This window comes from Podarcis erhardii (assembly GCF_964252035.2).
Source record: "Podarcis erhardii genome assembly, chromosome: 1".
NCBI classification, from domain to species: Eukaryota; Metazoa; Chordata; class Lepidosauria; order Squamata; family Lacertidae; genus Podarcis; species Podarcis erhardii.
The window spans coordinates 138,360,901-138,380,280 of NC_138497.1; the positions used below are offsets into that span (position 1 = coordinate 138,360,901).

Sequence of the window (19,380 nt, forward strand, 5' to 3'; positions counted from 1 at the left end):
GAGTTAAGATTAAAAAAGGATGTGTACAAAAAATGGAAAAGGGGGGAAACCACCAAAGAGGAATTCAAACAAATAGCCAGCACGTGTAGACACAAAGTCAGAAAAGCTAAAGCACAGAATGAACTCAGGCTTGCTAGAGAGGTTAAAAGCAACAAAAAAGGCTTCTATGGGTATGTTCGTAGCAAAAGGAAGAACAAAGTAACAGTGGGGTCACTCAGAGGAGAAGATGGTGTAATGCAAACAGGGGACACAGAAAGGGCTGAACTCCTCAATGCCTTCTTTGCCTCAGTCTTCTCCGATAAAGAAAACAATGCCCGACCTGAAGAATTTGGAGCAAATGATTCAGCAGAGGAAACACAGCCCAGAATAACTAAGGAGATAGTACAAGAATACTTGGCTAGTTTAGATGTATTCAAGTCTCCAGGGCCAGATGAGCTGCATCCAAGAGTATTAAAAGAACTGGCAGATGTGATCTCAGAACCACTGGCAGTCATCTTTGAGAATTCCTGGAGAACAGGCGAAGTCCCGGCAGACTGGAGGAGGGCAAATGTTGTCCCTATTTTCAAAAAGGGGAATAGAGAGGACCCAAATAATTACCGCCCAGTCAGTCTGACATCAATACCAGGGAAGATTCTGGAGCAGATCATTAAGCAAACAGTCTGTGAGCACCTAGAAAGGAATGCTGTGATCACCAATAGTCAGCATGGATTTCTGAAAAATAAGTCATGTCAGACGAACCTGATCTCGTTTTTTGACAGAATTACAAGCCTGGTAGATGAAGGGAACGCAGTGGATGTAGCCTACCTTGATTTCAGCAAGGCATTTGACAAGGTGCCCCATGATATTCTTGTAAAGAAGCTGGTAAAATGCGGTCTTGACTATGCTACCACTCAGTGGATTTGTAACTGGCTGACTGACCGAACCCAAAGGGTGCTCATCAATGGTTCCTCTTCATCCTGGAGAAGAGTGACTAGTGGGGTGCCACAGGGTTCTGTCTTGGGCCCGGTCTTATTCAACATCTTTATCAACGACTTGGATGATGGACTCAAGGGCATCCTGATCAAATTTGCAGATGACACCAAACTGGGAGGGGTGGCTAACACCCCAGAGGACAGGATCACACTTCAAAACGACCTTGACAGATTAGAGAACTGGGCCAAAACAAACAAGATGAATTTTAAAAGGGAGAAATGTAAAGTATTGCACTTGGGCAAAAAAAATGAGAGGCACAAATACAAGATGGGTGACACCTTGCTTGAGAGCAGTACATGTGAAAAGGATCTAGGAGTCTTGGTTGACCACAAACTTGGCATGAGCCAACAGTGTGACGCGGCAGCTAAAAAAGCCAATGCAATTCTGGGCTGCATCAATAGGAGTATTGCATCTAGATCAAGGGAAGTAATAGTGCCACTGTATTCTGCTCTGGTCAGACCTCACCTGGAGTACTGTGTCCAGTTCTGGGCACCACAGTTCAAGAAGGACACTGACAAACTGGAACGTGTCCAGAGGAGGGCAACCAAAATGGTCAAAGGCCTGGAAACGATGCCTTATGAAGAACGGCTAAGGGAGCTGGGCATGTTTAGCCTAGAGAAGAGGAGGTTAAGGGGTGATATGATAGCCATGTTCAAATATATAAAAGGATGTCACATAGAGGAGGGAGAAAGGTTGTTTTCTGCTGCTCCAGAGCAGCGGACACGGAGCAATGGTTCCAAACTACAAGAAAAAAGATTCCACCTAAACATTAGGAAGAACTTCCTGACAGTAAGAGCTGTTCGACAGTGGAATTTGCTGCCAAGGAGTGTAATAATAATAATAATAATAATAATAATAATAATAATAATAATAATTTATTATTTATACCCCACCCATCTGGCTGGGCCTCCCCAGGCACTCTGGGCAGCTTCCAAAAGAATATTAAAATACTATGATACATCAAACATTAAAAACATCCCTAAACAGGGCTGCCTTCAGATGTCTTCTAAAAGTCTGGTAGTTGTTGTTCTCTTTGACATCTGGTGGGAGGGCATTCCACAGGGAGGGCGCCACTACTGAGAAGGCCCTCTGCCTGGTTCCCTGTAACTTGGCTTCTCGCAGTGAGGGAACCGCCAGAAGGCCCCCGGTGCTGGACCTCAGTGTCCGGGTAGAACGATGGGGGTGGAGACGCTCCTTCAGGTATACTGGACCGAGGCCGTTTAGGGCTTTTTAGTGTGGTGGAGTCTCCTTCTTTGGAGGTCTTTAAGCAGAGGCTTGACAACCATATGTCAGGAGTGGTCTGATGGTGTTTCCTGCTTGGCAGGGGGTTGGACTTGATGGCCCTTGTGGTCTCTTCCAACTCTATGATTCTATGATTCTATGATTCTATGATTCAGGTCTGCATGTTTCATGGGTACAATACAGGGCCATTTCTGTGTGTATTCATACGAAGGCAGGTGGTGCTGAGCCACACTCTAACTGGAAGTTGTAGCAAGGCTGCTGAAACAGGCAAATTTGGTATAAGTTGTCATGCCACATTTGAAATTCATTTATTTTCATTTATTTATTTTTGACATTTATATATCCAGCAAGGTCCTCGGGGGGGGGGGGGCGGGATCCCAACACAAACCATGTATTAAAACTATAGTAATACAACCAAGGTTTAAACATCAGCAACAATCTGCATAAAAATCAGCACAAAGAAAGCATAAAGCCATGTAAGACTGCCTTGAAGCCGCCACAGGGAAGGATGTCATGTTCCACCTCCACTGTCAGAGGCAGCAGAGCTTCTGAATGCCAGTTGCTGGAAGCCACAGGTGGGGAGAGTGTGGCTCTGGAGCTCAGGTCCTGCTTGCTGGTTTCCCACAGCCATCTGGTTGGCCACTGTGAGGACAGGATGCTGGACTAGACCTCTGACCTGATCCAGCAAACGCATCATATGTTCATACGTATTTAAAACAGCTGAGAAAATAAAAAGGCCACACAGACCACAATGTAGGCACGCAGCAAGCCTCTCTAGGGAGCCCTTTCCATAATTGGTTGCTACCACTGAAAGAACCCACTCCTTAGTGATCATCCACCCTCACTGGAGCTCACCACTAACTTCTCCCTTGTTTTCTTAGAATGCCAATATCGCTTCTCGGCCCTTTTAGCTACGATCTGGTATAGAATGGCGGCAATGGTGCCCACCTGAGAGGTGCCAGAGCTGAGCTCCGGTGAGCTCCAGCTGAAAAAAAAACCCTGCCTTAAACTATTGCTTCATCCATCCCTGTGTTGACTTGAAGCCCACGGGCCTAGATTCATGACTAAAGTGGCTCCTAGCTCAGAACCACAAGCAAAAAAAAAGAGGCATCTCTTTTGAGAGATCACCATGCCAAGGGCCATCAAGTCCAACCCCCTGCCAAGCAGGAAACACCATCAGAGCACTCCTGACATATGGTTGTCAAGCCTCTGCTTAAAGACCTCCAAAGAAGGAGACTCCACCACACTCCTTGGCAGCAAATTCCACTGTCAAACAGCTCTTACTGTCAGGAAGTTCTTCCTAATGTTTAGGTGGAATCTTCTTTCTTGTAGTTTGGAACCATTGTTCCTTGTCCGCTTCTCTGGAGCAGCAGAAGACAACCTTTCTCCCTCCTCTATGTGACATCCTTTTATATATTTGAACATGGCTATCACATCACCCCTTAACCTCCTCTTCTCCAGGCTAAACATGCCCAGCTCCCTTAGCCGTTCCTCATAAGGCATCGTTTCCAGGCCTTTGACCATTTTGGTTGCCCTCCTCTGGACACGTTCCAGTTTGTCAGTGTCCTTCTTGAACTGTGGTACCCACAGTACTCCAGGTGAGGTCTGACCAGAGCAGAATACAGTGGCACTATTACTTCCCTTGATCTAGATGCTATACTCCTATTGATGCAGCCTAAAATTGCATTGGCTTTTTTAGCTGCCGCGTCACACTGTTGGCTCATGTCAAGTTTGTGGTCAACCAAGACTCCTAGATCCTTTTCACATGTACTGCTCTCAAGCCAGGTGTCACCCACCTTGTATTTGTGCCTCTCATTTTTTTGGCCCAAGTGCAATACTTTACATTTCTCCCTGTTAAAATTCATCTTGTTTGTTTTGGCCCAGTTCTCTAATCTGTCAAGGTCGTTTTGAAGTGTGATCCTGTCCTCTGGGGTGTTAGCCACCCCTCCCAGTTTGGTGTCATCTGCAAATTTGATCAGGATGCCCTTGAGTCCATCATCCAAGTCGTTGACAAAGATGTTGAATAAGACGGGGCCCAAGACAGAACCCTGTGGCACCCCACTAGTCACTCTTCTCCAGGATGAAGAGGAACCATTGATGAGCACCCTTTGGGTTCGGTCAGCCAGTTACAAATCCACTGAGTGGTAGCATAGTCAAGTCCGCATTTTACCAGCTTCTTTACAAGAATATCATGGGGCACCTTGTCAAATGCCTTGCTGAAATCAAGGTAGGCTACATCCACTGCGTTCCCTTCATCTACCAGGCTTGTAATTCTGTCAAAAAACGAGATCAGGTTAGTCTGACATGACTTAATTTTCAGAAATCCATGCTGACTATTGGTGATCACAGCATTCCTTTCTAGGTGCTCACAGACTGTTTGCTTAATGATCTGCTCCAGAATCTTCCCTGGTATTGATGTCAGACTGACTGGGCGGTAATTATTTGGGTCCTCTCTTTTCCCCTTTTTGAAAATAGGGACATTTGCTCCAAATTCTTCAGGTCAGGTATTGTTTTCTTTATCGGAGAAGACTGAGGCAAAGAAGGCATTGAGGAGTTCAGCCCTTTCTGTGTCCCCTGTTTAGCTATACAAAATATGTACAAAATAGTTAGCTATGCAAAATATGTTCTGGAGGTTTACATCAATACAAATGACAGAACTGATTCATGATCCTTTAGACCAATTACAGTATAGTACAGGGGTAGCCAACATGGTGCCCTTCACATATTGTAGAACTACAACTCCCATCAACCCTGAACACTAGTCATGCTGACTGAGGCATGAAAGTCCCCGTGTTTATGATACTGGTATAGTGTGGTCTCTACGTATTTTATACCCTCCTTTCTTGGGTCATGCAATATGGACCTTTCCAGGATAAATACATTCTAACACATCTCAGTTTGGTTAGTCATTATAAATGGCTTTTTCCATATCTCAAATAGAGCATTAAACAGCAGATGAGCAGGAGATCATGCACTGAAGTTAATATGTCTATGAACATACTTTTCCCACACCTGCCACTGATTTTTGGTGTGCAAAAACAATGAATCCATATCCCAATCAGGCAACATGAAGAAAAATGCCACAGTTTAAAATAGAAACGCTTGCTTCTTTGCCGAAAAGAAAGAAAAAACTTGGGGGGGGGGGGAGAGGGCATAAACCAGAGAGTTATTTTGTTTCTTGAAAATGGATAATGTACCTGTCAACATGTATTTATTCTGCCGGCCTTCAGTGCTATTTTCTGGTGTCAGTCGAAAAGCGACTAACACTGCATCTCGGTGACCCCGTGCAACAGACTAGTGTATTAATTTTAACATGGAACAAATGGTTTAAATGGAACTGCTCTTCCTGCCTCTTCTCCCTTGCTGGCCCAAACCTGCCATGAGTTACACTGAGTCCTTACGCCTGCCCTGAAAAACATGAGTTGACATAATTTCAAAAATATCAGAAGTAAAGAAAAGGTTAAACCATCTGTTATTTTCATTATACACACACCCTACAATTAATGTCTTGTTCATCTTTTCTTTCTTTCTTTTTTTGAAAAAAAGAACCATTATGCAAATACACTGCAATTTGGTTTCAAATGCTCTTTGTGCTCTGATGAGCAATTTTCTCAAATACAAACCCAGCCTCCTTCCCCTCCTATATAATTCCCCCACCCCACTTCCCTCTACCCTTCTACCCCTTTTGGGGGACTGGGGGTGATGATGGTGGTTTCATACCACTTACTAACAGCAAGATCATTTGATATTTTTTTACCACCACATGTGGAAGCACTGTGGTTATTTTTTTTAAAAAAACCTATCAGAAATGCATGTATTTTGAAAGAGAACACGGAGGAAGTAGCTCCGTGCTTTTCTTTTTCTTTTTTCAAAGGAAACCTCTTTGCCTTTTTTGCTTTTCACTATTCATGTTCCATGGCACAGTGATACATTCATTGAAATGATGCGTTTAGTGAATGCAGATTCAAAGATGTACACAGATGTACCTATGAAAGGAGTCACAGCTTGCAATGCAAATGGTGGACATCCTAATAAGTGTAGCCAAAGTTGCTTTCATTGCCAGCTCAAAACATTTTACTGCTGAAATGAAGCCCAGTTTGCAACCTTCCCCCCTCCATACTAGGAACATCATTTAGACACCAATTCCTGCCTTCACCTGTCTCCCACTCACAGTGCTACATAGCGGGACCAGCCCAAGTAGCTTCACTTGGGCACGGAAGTGTGGTATTAAGTGTCTCTTTTAAATATATGGCTTTTTATTGCAGGAAGCTCTTATAATGGCAAGCATGGATCATCCACATCTGGTACGGCTACTAGGAGTCTGCTTGAGCCCAACCATCCAGCTAGTTACTCAGCTGATGCCCCACGGCTGCTTATTGGACTACGTTCATGAACACAAGGATAACATTGGCTCCCAGCTGCTGCTGAACTGGTGTGTCCAGATAGCCAAGGTAAGCTCTTACAGAATCAGCTGCTGCTTTTTCCTAGAGATCTCAAACCTTTTGAGATTCCCTGCTTGAGATGTTTGCTTACGCTCCATATCTCTGGTGTACAAAAATAAATTTTACATTCTATTAATTTATAGAATATGTTTTATTGTGATTGGGTTTGGGAGGGAGAATGCGGGCTCTGTGGGTTTTTTTTCTCCCTTGTTATCTTGGGAAGTATATATTGAAGATTTTTCCACTGGGTCAAGCTTTAGATCTCATGCATTTTTCATTATTGATACACTTATTTCTCTAAAACAAATCTGATATATGAGAAGAAATCACTTTCTGAAATTGATAAATAAAATGTAATTAAATGAAGAAGACAATCAAGCTGATGATGTAAAGCGAGAGTCAAGTTTTGGAGAACTGGATCTCACATACCTGAAACAAATTGAGGTAGGTAAATATCTTGTGGGATTTGAGAAAAGGATCCAAAGTAAATAATTTGCTACAATAATTCAGTCTTTGTTTTCTCAAATAACCAAGATAAAAACGAAAACAAATACCAGTCCCTTCCACTATATCATTGCACGTTTCCCTGCAGAAACTATGTAGAAAAACAAAGTTTGGGGATTGTGTTTGCTCTTTCCTATTTCTTGGACTGAAATATTTCTTGGACTGAATTTTTTTCTTCCAGTCTGTGAAAGGGAACCATTTGAGGGGGTGGCACAGGCCACATACCACATTCTGTGTGTGATCTGTCACTCACCATTTCCTGGGCACTTCCTTCCCTTAAAACGTGGCACATCATTAAAGACATCAAAACTTTTAACACAGTTGGCCTAGACCAGCCCACTAGGGATGTATGATAGCTCATCAGGAACCATTGCAACTCCTGCTTTTGTTGCCTTACTGGATCAGTGGACTGGGAAGTGGATGTCAGCTGCTTTGGAAGTCCTTAATACATGGCTTAGCCTGGCTAGGTCTCACACGCATCCTTCCTCCTGGCCAGTGTCTAGACCTTCCTTCTTCTAGACATGCACCTATTCTTCATGGAACACCATGAACCCACGTGTTTTAATTTGCTAGAGTGGCAGTTTCATCACAGGCTACTTTGTGATGCTGCCTCAAAGCTCCGCAGGCACCCATCCACCCTGACAAGTTTCACTGAGTTCATCAGGAAGCGTTGGGGATGGAATAGGAGAAGGGACAACTACCCTGGCAATTCATAGGGAAAAAAGTGTTTTTGTAAAGGGAAGATTCAAACATTAGAACTGGGACACTGAAGGAAAGTAAAACAAAGTAAAATGGAACTTGGATGTGAAACACCCACAAGAAATTCCCCTAACAATTAATTGGGGATAATATACAAAGGTTTTTCACTACTAGTTTCTTATTCCTACAGATGTTATTGTGACCAAAGAAACATAAAATATAAATCTGTAGCCTGATTAATTTGTTGATTGTGCTATAATATCAGATTATGTCAGGATCCCTCTTACCATGGGTGAATTTCAGCTGCGATGTATGCACACTTATCTGGGAATTTGCCACATTAAACCTGAGGAGGCTCACCTGGTTGTACTGCTAGTAGCTGAGGGAAATGATGTGGCAGCTCAGGGGAAGGTCTTCATAGTTCGGCTTACTTCTAGGCAAGTGGGTACAGAATTGCTGCTCTACAGGGTGACTCTAACTATGCATTCTCAGAAATAGGCCTATTTAATTCAGTTGGGCTTATTCCCAGCATTGCAGCCTTAGTCTCCCAAATGAGTAAATTCAAAATTAAGTATTTAAAGAAATGATGCTAAGGAAAAGTGAGAAAGAATTTTACTAATAGTTTAGCACAGACGTACTTGAAAGGCCATACTTGAAAGCTGTTCTTTAAAGACTAAATTGTAGGATTAATTGATGTGAACCATTAAGGGAAAGAGGGGGAGGATTATTGTAAGGAAAAGGTAACTTATTTTTTTGAGGTGGAACAGCAAAGTTTAATTAAGCTATCTTTTTCTGTATCACCATGGTCTAAGGTTAACATTACTTTGACCTTGTGTTATTATAGCATAAAGCTCATCAGTTTCAGCTCTTCAGAAATGAAATGTATTTGCAGCAGGAGATCTGTTTTCCTTGATACTTGGGAAAAGGAGACTAGGGAAAAGGCCCCTTACGGAATTCAGTAATTCAGTCTTGTATACATGTACACTAACTGTAGTGCTTACTTCCAAGTAGGCATGCATAGAACTGTGTTGTCCGATTAGTAACATGCTAAGGTCAGTTTCTCCCTAGAAGTTTGATGGCATGTATGTGCCCATTGCATGTTTCCCCACTTGCCTTTCTGGAAGTGAGAACTACGAGCCTGCAAGGGTTGGGCAGATGTTCCCAGCCCCTTAGAATTTCTGGTTCAAATCATTGGCACTGGCTGGTGGCCACAATTGAGGGGAACAAAGTCACGTGTCACGCGCAATGCCCTGACGTTGTGCATGACTTTGTGTGTGATGCCCTGACGTCCCACACGATGCCAGGACGTCCCACACAGGATGCCATGTGATGATATAGTGTTGCCACAGGATATTGAGGAGGTTCAATCCCCTCCTTAAAAATTCCGGGGGGGGGGGGAGTGCTTCCACCAGTGGAGCTGGCACCCTGGTTCAAATATATCACAAGAAGATGGCAGATCATTCCGCTGTGATTGCATTTGTATTGTAATTGTGATAGCAAAGGGGGAGTCATGCGGTTTCTTATTATGGAGCCTTACAGTTTTGTGATAAAGGGCCCCCACTTCAAAGTCTACATGTTTCGATATTGCATAGTCTGAACCATATACTGTTTTCGAAAGCACTATCAAGCTTGCACAATGCAGGTGGCAAATCTGTAAAAGTGGAGACCACAGGCTGCCTGTGACTGAAGATGCCTGTGTGTCCTTGGGGAGTAACAGTAGAGGGATGAGGAACCTCTAGATGTTGCTGGACTGCCACTCCTATCTTCCCTGATCACTGGCCATCATTGCTGGGACTGATGGGAATTGAAGACTTGCGCCATAGAAAGCCACAGCTCCTCCGTTCCTATTAAAAACACACGCACCAAAATATGTTAAAAGAGAGAAAAACATTTGGCAAGAAAGAAGTGCAGCAATACAACACACATCATCTGTGCACAACTGTGACAGAATAAAGCGGCTGACTCATATCTTCTGCTTTAAAAAAACCAGAAAGAAACACCTACTTCTTACTGTAGAACAAGTAGTTACGTTATCTCCAAACTTTTCATATTAACCCAGCTCTGTGCATATAATAAAAGAATTGGTAAAAACAGTTTTTCAACTGTTTAACCCCAAATTTCAGGAGTGGGATTGCATAATTGAGCATTTCCATATAAAACAAACTCTCTGCACACAAAACGTAAATAGATGCCAGGGAGTTGTACTTGTCCTTGTTACACCAGTTTTTCCTGTGTGGTGATGGTGGTTTATTTGTGTTTTTGCTTTTATCAGGGGTGCTCTCAGACATGTGACCAACCAGGAGCAGTTGGGCCCCTTTACTTGCCATTTCTGCTTCAGATTATAGTAGGCAGGGAGAGGAAAGTGTCTGCAGGGATATATGTCTTCCAAACTGATGTCACAGAATGGGGCAGATTCAGTCTGACCTCACAAGGATGCATCGAGGTGGATTAAAAAAGAGAAAACTGTGCAGTTGTGTTTTTTAAAAAAAACACAAAAACACCAAACCCATGGAAGCCCTGGCACATCTCTGAACTATGGTTAGCCCTTTTTAGACATTGGCTTCCCGTACGTGATTACACAGGAGGAGTAACTTCTGACAATGAGAGCCTGTTGTACTCACATCAGCTCCCCTTGCTTTATTGGAGTTTCAAATAGTGCAGGCAGAACACAGGGGGATGGCAGGCTGTAACTTCAAAAGTCACATGTTGTGGGAAGGAGGGGGTTCAGGCAGAGTGGGCTGGATGACACATTCCATGCTCTCCTGTATACAGTTCTAAGCATACAAGGGAACCCCATACTCTCAGTTTTCATGCAATTTGCTACGGTGCCCAAGGAAACCAGCTGTGTCGTCTAACCCTTAAATTTTGACATGATGATCAAAAGTCATGACAATTCAGCTCAGCTCTGTTTAAATCTTAGGAGAACCCAGCTTTTCTCTTATGGGGGAAATGAAAAGAAAAGAGTACCTTTCGAATATGTAGTTAGGAACTTCCTTTGCCACAACACACAAGATTTACTCTTGGCTTTATATTTCCTAAAGCGGTTTGGAAAGATTTATTGTGCTTGCCTAGAAAGCTACCCAGAGCACACTCCGGGGTCTGATAGGAGCCAAGGAACATTCAGTGACCCCCTCAGACACTTATTTGTGTGGCCAGAGGCAGTTTTGGATGTTTGCCTTTTAATAAAGGTAAAGAGTAAAGGGACCCCTGACCATTAGGTCCAGTCGCGGATGACTCTGGGGTTGCGGCGCTCATCTCGCTTTACTGGCTGAGGGAGCCGGCATACAGCTTCCGGGTCATGTGGCCAGCATGACTAAGCCACTTCTGGCAAACCAGAGCAGCGCATGGAAATGCCGTTTACCTTCCCACCGGAGCGGTACCTATTTATCTACTTGCACTTTGATGTGCTTTCAAACTGCTAGGTAGGCAGGAGCTGGGACTAAACAATGGGAGCTCACCCCATTGCAGGGATTCGAACCACCAACCTTCTTAGAATCATAGAATCATAGAGTTGGAAGAGACCACAAGGGCCATCGAGTCCAACCCCCTGCCAAGCAGGAAACACCATCAGAGCCCTCCTGACATATGGTTGTCAAGCCTCTGCTTAAAGACCTCCAAAGAAGGAGACTCCACCACACTCCTTGGCAGCAAATTCCACTGTCCAACAGCTCTTACTGTCAGGAAGTTCTTCCTAATGTTTAGGTGGAATCTTCTTTCTTGTAGTTTGGAACCATTGTTCCTTGTCCGCTTCTCTGGAGCAGCAGAAAACAACCTTTCTCCCTCCTCTATGTGACATCCTTTTATATATTTGAACATGGCTATCACATCACCCCTTAACCTCCTCTTCTCCAGGCTAAACATGCCCAGCTCCCTTAGCCGTTCCTCATAAGGCATCGTTTCCAGGCCTTTGACCATTTTGGTTGCCCTCCTCTGGACACGTTCCAGTTTGTCAGTGTCCTTCTTGAACTGTGGTGCCCAGAACTGGACACAGTACTCCAGGTGAGGTCTGACCAGAGCAGAATATGGTGGCACTATTACTTCCCTTGATCTAGATGCTATACTCCTATTGATGCAGCCTAAAATTGCATTGGCTTTTTTAGCTGCCGCGTCACACTGTTGGCTCATGTCAAGTTTGTGGTCAACCAAGACTCCTAGATCCTTTTCACATGTACTGCTCTCAAGCCAGGTGTCACCCACCTTGTATTTGTGCCTCTCATTTTTTTGGCCCAAGTGCAATACTTTACATTTCTCCCTGTTAAAATTCATCTTGTTTGTTTTGGCCCAGTTCTCTAATCTGTCAAGGTCGTTTTGAAGTGTGATCCTGTCCTCTGGGGTGTTAGCCACCCCTCCCAGTTTGGTGTCATCTGCAAATTTGATCAGGATGCCCTTGAGTCCATCATCCAAGTCGTTGACAAAGATGTTGAATAAGACGGGGCCCAAGACAGAACCCTGTGGCACCCCACTAGTCACTCTTCTCCAGGATGAAGAGGAACCATTGATGAGCACCCTTTGGGTTCGGTCAGCCAGTTACAAATCCACTGAGTGGTAGCATAGTCAAGACCGCATTTTACCAGCTTCTTTACAAGAATATCATGGGGCACCTTGTCAAATGCCTTGCTGAAATCAAGGTAGGCTACATCCACTGCGTTCCCTTCATCTACCAGGCTTGTAATTCTGTCAAAAAACGAGATCAGGTTAGTCTGACATGACTTATTTTTCAGAAATCCATGCTGACTATTGGTGATCACAGCATTCCTTTCTAGGTGCTCACAGACTGTTTGCTTAATGATCTGCTCCAGAATCTTCCCTGGTATTGATGTCAGACTGACTGGGCGGTAATTATTTGGGTCCTCTCTTTTCCCCTTCTTGAAAATAGGTACAACATTTGCCCTCCTCCAGTCTGCTGGGACTTCGCCTGTTCTCCAGGAATTCTCAAAGATGACTGCCAGTGGTTCTGAGATCACATCTGCCAGTTCTTTTAATACTCTTGGATGCAGTTTATCTGGCCCTGGAGACTTGAATACATCTAAACTAGCCAAGTATTCTTGTACTATCTCCTTAGTTATTCTGGGCTGTGTTTCCTCTGCTGAATCATTTGCTCCAAATTCTTCAGGTCGGGCATTGTTTTCTTTATTGGAGAAGACTGAGGCAAAGAAGGCATTGAGGAGTTCAGCCCTTTCTGTGTCCCCTGTTTGCATTTCACCATCTTCTCCTCTGAGTGACCCTACTGTTTCTTTGTTCTTCCTTTTGCTACGAACATACCCATAAAAGCCTTTTTTGTTGCTTTTAACCTCTCTAGCAAGCCTGAGTTCATTCTGTGCTTTAGCTTTTCTGACTTTGTGTCTACACGTGCTGGCTATTTGTTTGAATTCCTCTTTGGTGGTTTCCCCCCTTTTCCATTTTTTGTACACATCCTTTTTTAATCTTAACTCAGTTAAAAGTTCTTTAGATAGCCACCCTGGCTTCTTAGGCACCTTCCATGTTTCCGTCTTATTGGTATTGCCTGAAGTTGTGCTTTTACAATCCCCCTCTTAACAAACTCCCAGCCATCATGAACTCCCTTTCCTTTTAGTATTACTGTCCATGGGATCTCACCCAGCACTTCCCTAAGTTTTATGAAGTCGGCTTTCTTAAAGTCAAGATTGGCAAGCCCTAGGCTCTGTGGTTTAACCCACAGCGCCACCCGTTTCCCTTTGCCTTTTAATAACGGCATCTTTTTCTGTACCCACTTCTGCAACTGTTTTCTGTGTCAAGGCTGAAAATGGAAGGGGAGGAAGAGGAAAGGCTACCTTTAGCTGAGTGGTGGATGTTGTTTATTGAATGGTTTATCATAATGAGGTTGGCTGTGCTGCACTGGGCGTCACCCTACTGGGTCGGTCTTTGTTATATTTTCTGCAGTGTTTTTTCTTACGTCTGCTGGTTCAGAAGATCTCATTATGCATGGATGTTCATTTCAAGCTGTCTTGACTTTTGCATAAAGAGTTGCAAAACCTGCAGAGGCCCTCGGTCGGCTTGCCAGGGCCAATAGCCTCTGGTGATGTCCTTTGAAGTTTGGCAATTGGTTCGTGTTTCTAAGCAATATCCACTTAGGACTGAAATCTCAGTGGCCTTTCTCATGCATCTGTGGTCTATATTTTAGGCTTTAAGGGGTATTTTCAATTCATTTTGCTCTTTGCAGCAGATATTCTGTCAGAGAAGCAACTGAGTTTTCTCTTGAGATTGATTTGGCAAATTTGAGTGACTTACTGAAAAATGAAGAGAAAGGCTTGTCTAATATTTCAAAAGCATACTTGCCCCTTAGGTTCATGGTAGGATGGGGGCTGTTTTTTTAAAGTTGGGAAGCTGTGTCCTTACAGATGTTTTAGACTGCAGCCGTTGTCAGCACCCACCCACTCCAGTAATATCTGGCAGGCCACAGGCTCCTCATCTCAGATTTATTTTCTGGTGCTCATGTGGTAGAATAGACAGCATGGGCTTGCTATTTAGTTAAGTGCCCGGGTTTTCACTTGCGCAATCTCTTGTGTTGGCATTGGGGCTGAGTTAGTTTGGGATTCTCCTCATGACATTCTCCTCCATGCTACTGTACATCAAACCCTAAAGTTCTCCAGGCAGCATAATTTAAGCAAGGAGTTGCAGTCTTACAGTGCAATTCAATGCGTATCTATTTAGAATTAAATCCCAATATGGCCAACTATTGCCCAGTCTCAAATCTTCCATTCTTGGGCAAGGCGATTGAGCGAGTGGTTGCTGAACAACTCCAGGCACGCCTGGAAGAAGCGGAGCATTTGGAACGCTTTCAGTCGGGATTCAGGCTTCATCATGGGACTGAAACTGCCTTAGTCGCACTGGTCGATGATCTCCAGTGGGCTAACAGATTGAGATTGAATCCTGACAAGACAGAAGTACTGTTTTGGGGGGACAGGGGGTGGGCGGGGGTGGGGGATTCCCTGGTCCTGAATGGGGTAACTGTGCCCTTGAAGGACCATGTGCGCAGCCTGGGAGTCATTCTGGACTCACAGCTGTCCATGGAGGCACAGGTTAATACCGTGTCCAGGGGAACTGTCTACCAGCTCCACCTGGTATGCAGGCTGAGACCCTCCCTGCCCGAAGACTGTCTCACCAGAGTGGTGCATGCTCTAGTTATCTCCCACTTGGACTACTGTAATGTGCTCCATGTGGGGCTACCTTTGAAGGTGACCCGGAAACTACAACTAATCCAGAATGCGGCAGCTAGACTGGTGACTGGGAACGGCCACCGAGACCGTATAACACCGGTCTTGAAAGACCTACACTGGTTCCCAGTACGTTTCCGAGCACAATTCAAAGTGTTGGTGCTGACCTTTAAAGTCCTATACAGCCTCGGTCCAGTATACCTGAAGGAGCGTCTCCACCTCCATTGTTCTGGACACTGAGGTCCAGCGCTGAGGGCCTTCTGCCGGTTCCCTTGCTATGAGAAGCCAAGTTACAGGAAACCAGGCAGAGGGCCTTCTCATTAGTGGCGCCCGCCCTGTGGAACACCCTTCCACCAGATGTCAAAGAGAAAAATAACTACCAAACTTTTAGAAGGCATCTGAAGGCAGCCCTGTTTAGGGAAGCTTTTAATGTTTAATAGGTTATTGTATTTTAGTGTTTTGTTGGAAGCCACCCAGAGTGGCTGGGGAAACCCAGCCAGATCAGATGGGCGGGGTATAAATAATAAATTATTATTATATTATTATCCCTGCATACGATCTTCACATTGATTAAAATTTGTATGGTTTTCGGTGTTTGCTAGATTGTAAGGACATGGACTCTGCCATCTAGGAAGAAGATAAGAGGCACACATGCCATGTATGCTACAAGTTGCTGATGGTGTGGAGCGCCTCCTTTAAAAGTTTGCTTTTTGTGAACGATATCAGGTGATATCTGCTTGATTGGGATGCCTGTTTCACAGATGCAAAACTTTCACTTGATATTACAGTGACTGAATACAGAACATGGTCATGTGAATTCAGCTGTAACTCATTTACCATTTCTTAGGGCATGGCAGGTGCTCTTAGCAGCACCATAGTGAATTACAGTCCAAACTGTATTTCCATTTCTTTCTTTCTTGGGAGGCTGTCAAGTCTGCTTATCACATTTTACATTCAAATAATTCCATAAGTGTTACTTTCCAATAATAATAATAAGCCAAGGTAATAAGCAGTTTGATACTCTCGAATGTCAGGGAAGGAAAATCAGATCCTGGGGGAGATCCTTTTAACATCTTGTGAATATAAAAGAATTCTAAAATTACATTAACCAAGGCAAAGCATAGCGTCAGTCGAGAGGGAGGCTAGAAAGTACAATAAAGAGAATGTTAGCCAGGAAAATGGGCAGAATCAGATTTTCTCAGGAAAGAAAGTCAGGCTCTGATGTTGCCTGCCTCCCATAGGGTTTTTCCTCCTTCAGGGAAAAAGAATCATAGAATCATAGAATCATAGAGTTGGAAGAGACCACAAGGGCCATCGAGTCCAACCCCCTGCCAAGCAGGAAACACCATCAGAGCACTCCTGACATGTGGTTGTCAAGCCTTTGCTTAAAGACCTCCAAAGAAGGAGACTCCACCACACTCCTTGGCAGCAAATTCCACTGTCGAACAGCTCTTACTGTCAGGATGTTCTTCCTAATGTTTAGGTGGAATCTTCTTTCATGTAGTTTGGAACCATTGCTCCGTGTCCGCTTCTCTGGAGCAGCAGAAAACAACCTTTCTCCCTCCTCTATGTGACATCCTTTTATATATTTGAAGATGGCTATCATATCCCCCTTAACCTCCTCTTCTCCAGGCTAAACATGCCCAGCTCCCTTAGCCGTTCCTCATAAGGCATCGTTTCCAGGCCTTTGACCATTTTGGTTGCCCTCCTCTGGACACGTTCCAGTTTGTCAGTGTCCTTCTTGAACTGTGGTGCCCAGAACTGGACACAGTACTCCAGGTGAGGTCTGACCAGAGCAGAATACAGTGGCACTATTACTTCCCTTGATCTAGATGCTATACTCCTATTGATGCAGCCAGAATTGCATTGGCTTTTTTAGCTGCTGCGTCACACACAAGAGAAGTTGTACATTTGCAACTCAGAGCTCTCTCTCTATATATATAACTCAGAATGCAATTGTGCAGAGATCTCTTTCCATACCTCCCACAATCATGAAACTAACAATCACATTTCAGAATTTTTTGAGCAGCCACTTCAACAAGGTCCAAGTGTCCTTCCTTCAAGAATCTAGGTATCATCCCAGCTTTTATTTTATTTTATTTTCTGTGGGTGGAGATCATTCCCAATTTCACTCTTCATTCCTTGGTCGGTTTCAAGGGATAAGATAGAAGAACAGTTTGTTCTTTCTAGCCCAGCACCAAGATGAACTCTTGCTCCTTTGCTCTTGTCCTGGAAGCTGATGGGGAAAGATGGTTTGCAATGCCACCCACTGAATCCATGCCATATTGTGAGCCTTATGGACCACATGGAGAGTATGGCAAAAATAATGCAAATTATCCTCCTATGGGCTAAGTCCCATGGAGAAATAACTAGTCATCTCTGGCCAGCTTCAGTGGCTGAAAACTACTTTCCCCATTGCAAAACAAAACAAATTCCTTCCAGTAGCACCTTAAAGACCAACTAAGTCAGTTCTTGGTATGAGCTTTCGTGTGCATGCACACTTCTTCAGATACACTCATGTGTGCATGCACACGAAAGCTCATACCAAGAACTGACTTAGTTGGTCTTTAAGGTGCTACTGGAAGGAATTTGTTTTGTTTTGACTATGGCAGACCAACACGGCTACCTATCTGTAACTTCCCCATTGCAGTTAGGCTAATACATCTTTGTGCACAAAATAAAGCTGAGATCAGGATTCTCATCTGATAGAAAATTGCTTGGGCTCCAAGCAGATTTCCACACATTAAAAAAATCCAGTTGAGGAAACACTAGTACATTTCCTGCACCTCTTCGGCGCGGCTCAACAACCTTGATTATAAGCCGAGAGAGAGAGAGAGAGAGCGCGCACGCAAGCCTCCACCGTAAAAATGGCTCTAAGATTAGGACCATTTGGCCGCATTGTTAGAGAGCAGCATTTTCCTTTTTATTCTCCTTGGCAGCATTTGATTGATAAACGTGCTAGTTAGGAGCAGCTTTCGTTATTTTGAAGCAGCCAGGAGTGAAAGATGGACAGACTGTGTGTGCAGAGGGAGGAAGCAGGGGTGAGCGGAAAGGTTGGGAGGAGGTGAAGGGATGCAGCTGTGGTTCAAGGTCTTTATTTTTCATTAAGGAGTCCTGGCTTATAGCTCTCTGAAAAGCCTATCAGGGAGTGAACAAAGGATGGGTTTAATGACTGTCATCTATCAGCTGTCCACATTTTAAACTTCAAGATGTCTCTATTCCCAAAGCTCCTTGCCATGACAAGGCTAATTGTATAATTATTATGCTATACCGACACACTCACACTAGCAAGGACCAGGGCGAAAGGCTGAGATAATTATCACTCCAAGCAAGTACATTAACATAAAATGTAGTTTACTAATGGGGCTGCTCTGGTAGGAAGTTTAGTGGGAAGCAGAGAAGAATTTAAACCAAGGACTTATCAAGCCATCTCAAGATCAAGATTCTCTGCTTGTTCGTCAGCTATATTTTATTTTCTTGCTTATGCTGAGTAGGTTTCTCATCCATTCCCTCTCTTTTCCACAAGGTACAATATGAAATGCTACCATACCAATAATAAAACTTTACACATGTTTTAACTTCTTTAAAAATAAAGATTGCTAAAATGAACCATTAAATGCTTGCTTAAAGGGGGGGGGGGGAACCTCAAGATTGCCCCCAGAAGATACTTGGATTCTCATTCCGATGAGCCTCCAGGGCAGCTTTTGGAGACATCACCACTGAGAACTCGTAACTCTAAATGAACATGGTAAACCAGAGATATTGTACTTTAGAGAATGGTCTTGCCTACGTTAGAAATTTCAACAGGGCATAGAGGAGGTTGAGAGCTCTCCCTTACCTCTGAGCTGTGCTCCTGGAGGGGTTAGGATTGGGCAGAGGCCTCTCTCTGCCTGGCTCTGCCTATGATAGGTTCTTCCACTGGGGAGGCCCACACTGTGCCAAGAGCAGGGGCTGCTAGTGGCATTCTTGCAAGTGATAGCTGGCATAGGGCATCAGGGTGTTTTGAGGATGAGGTAGCAGAGCTCGCCAGGGATCTGCTGGATCCTGTTGGCCCATTGCTAGCTGAGGGGCCTGGGGGAAAATGTGTGTGTCTCTCCCCCCCCCCCCATGCACATGTGATCTCAGGGACAGGTCACAACAATGTAAAACACAAGATACAACAAAAGTAAAAACAGAATCCACTTTAAAATATGTATGCAGGTCCTGGGTTATTTGATTTATTTATCTGAAATTATATAGCACTGTTCATAAAATATATCCCAGCAGTTTTACACACTCAAAATACAATAAAAACTTCACACCCAAAAGGAGAGGGGAAAGTGGGGGGAGGAGAAAGTTAAACACAGATA

The 19,380-nt window shown here is 44.0% G+C and overlaps 1 protein-coding gene across 3 annotated transcripts in view; it reads left to right on the top strand.

The window, feature by feature from the left end:
* Positions 1-19,380, top strand: part of ERBB4 (erb-b2 receptor tyrosine kinase 4) — an 816,477-nt gene that overhangs the window by 691,173 nt on the left and 105,924 nt on the right. For all 3 annotated transcript variants that reach the window (XM_081857293.1, XM_081857292.1, XM_081857294.1), the window contains exon 20: positions 6,480-6,665. In XM_081857293.1, coding sequence (XP_081713419.1) covers positions 6,480-6,665 — 186 coding nt within the window. The remainder of the gene's footprint in view (positions 1-6,479; positions 6,666-19,380) is intronic.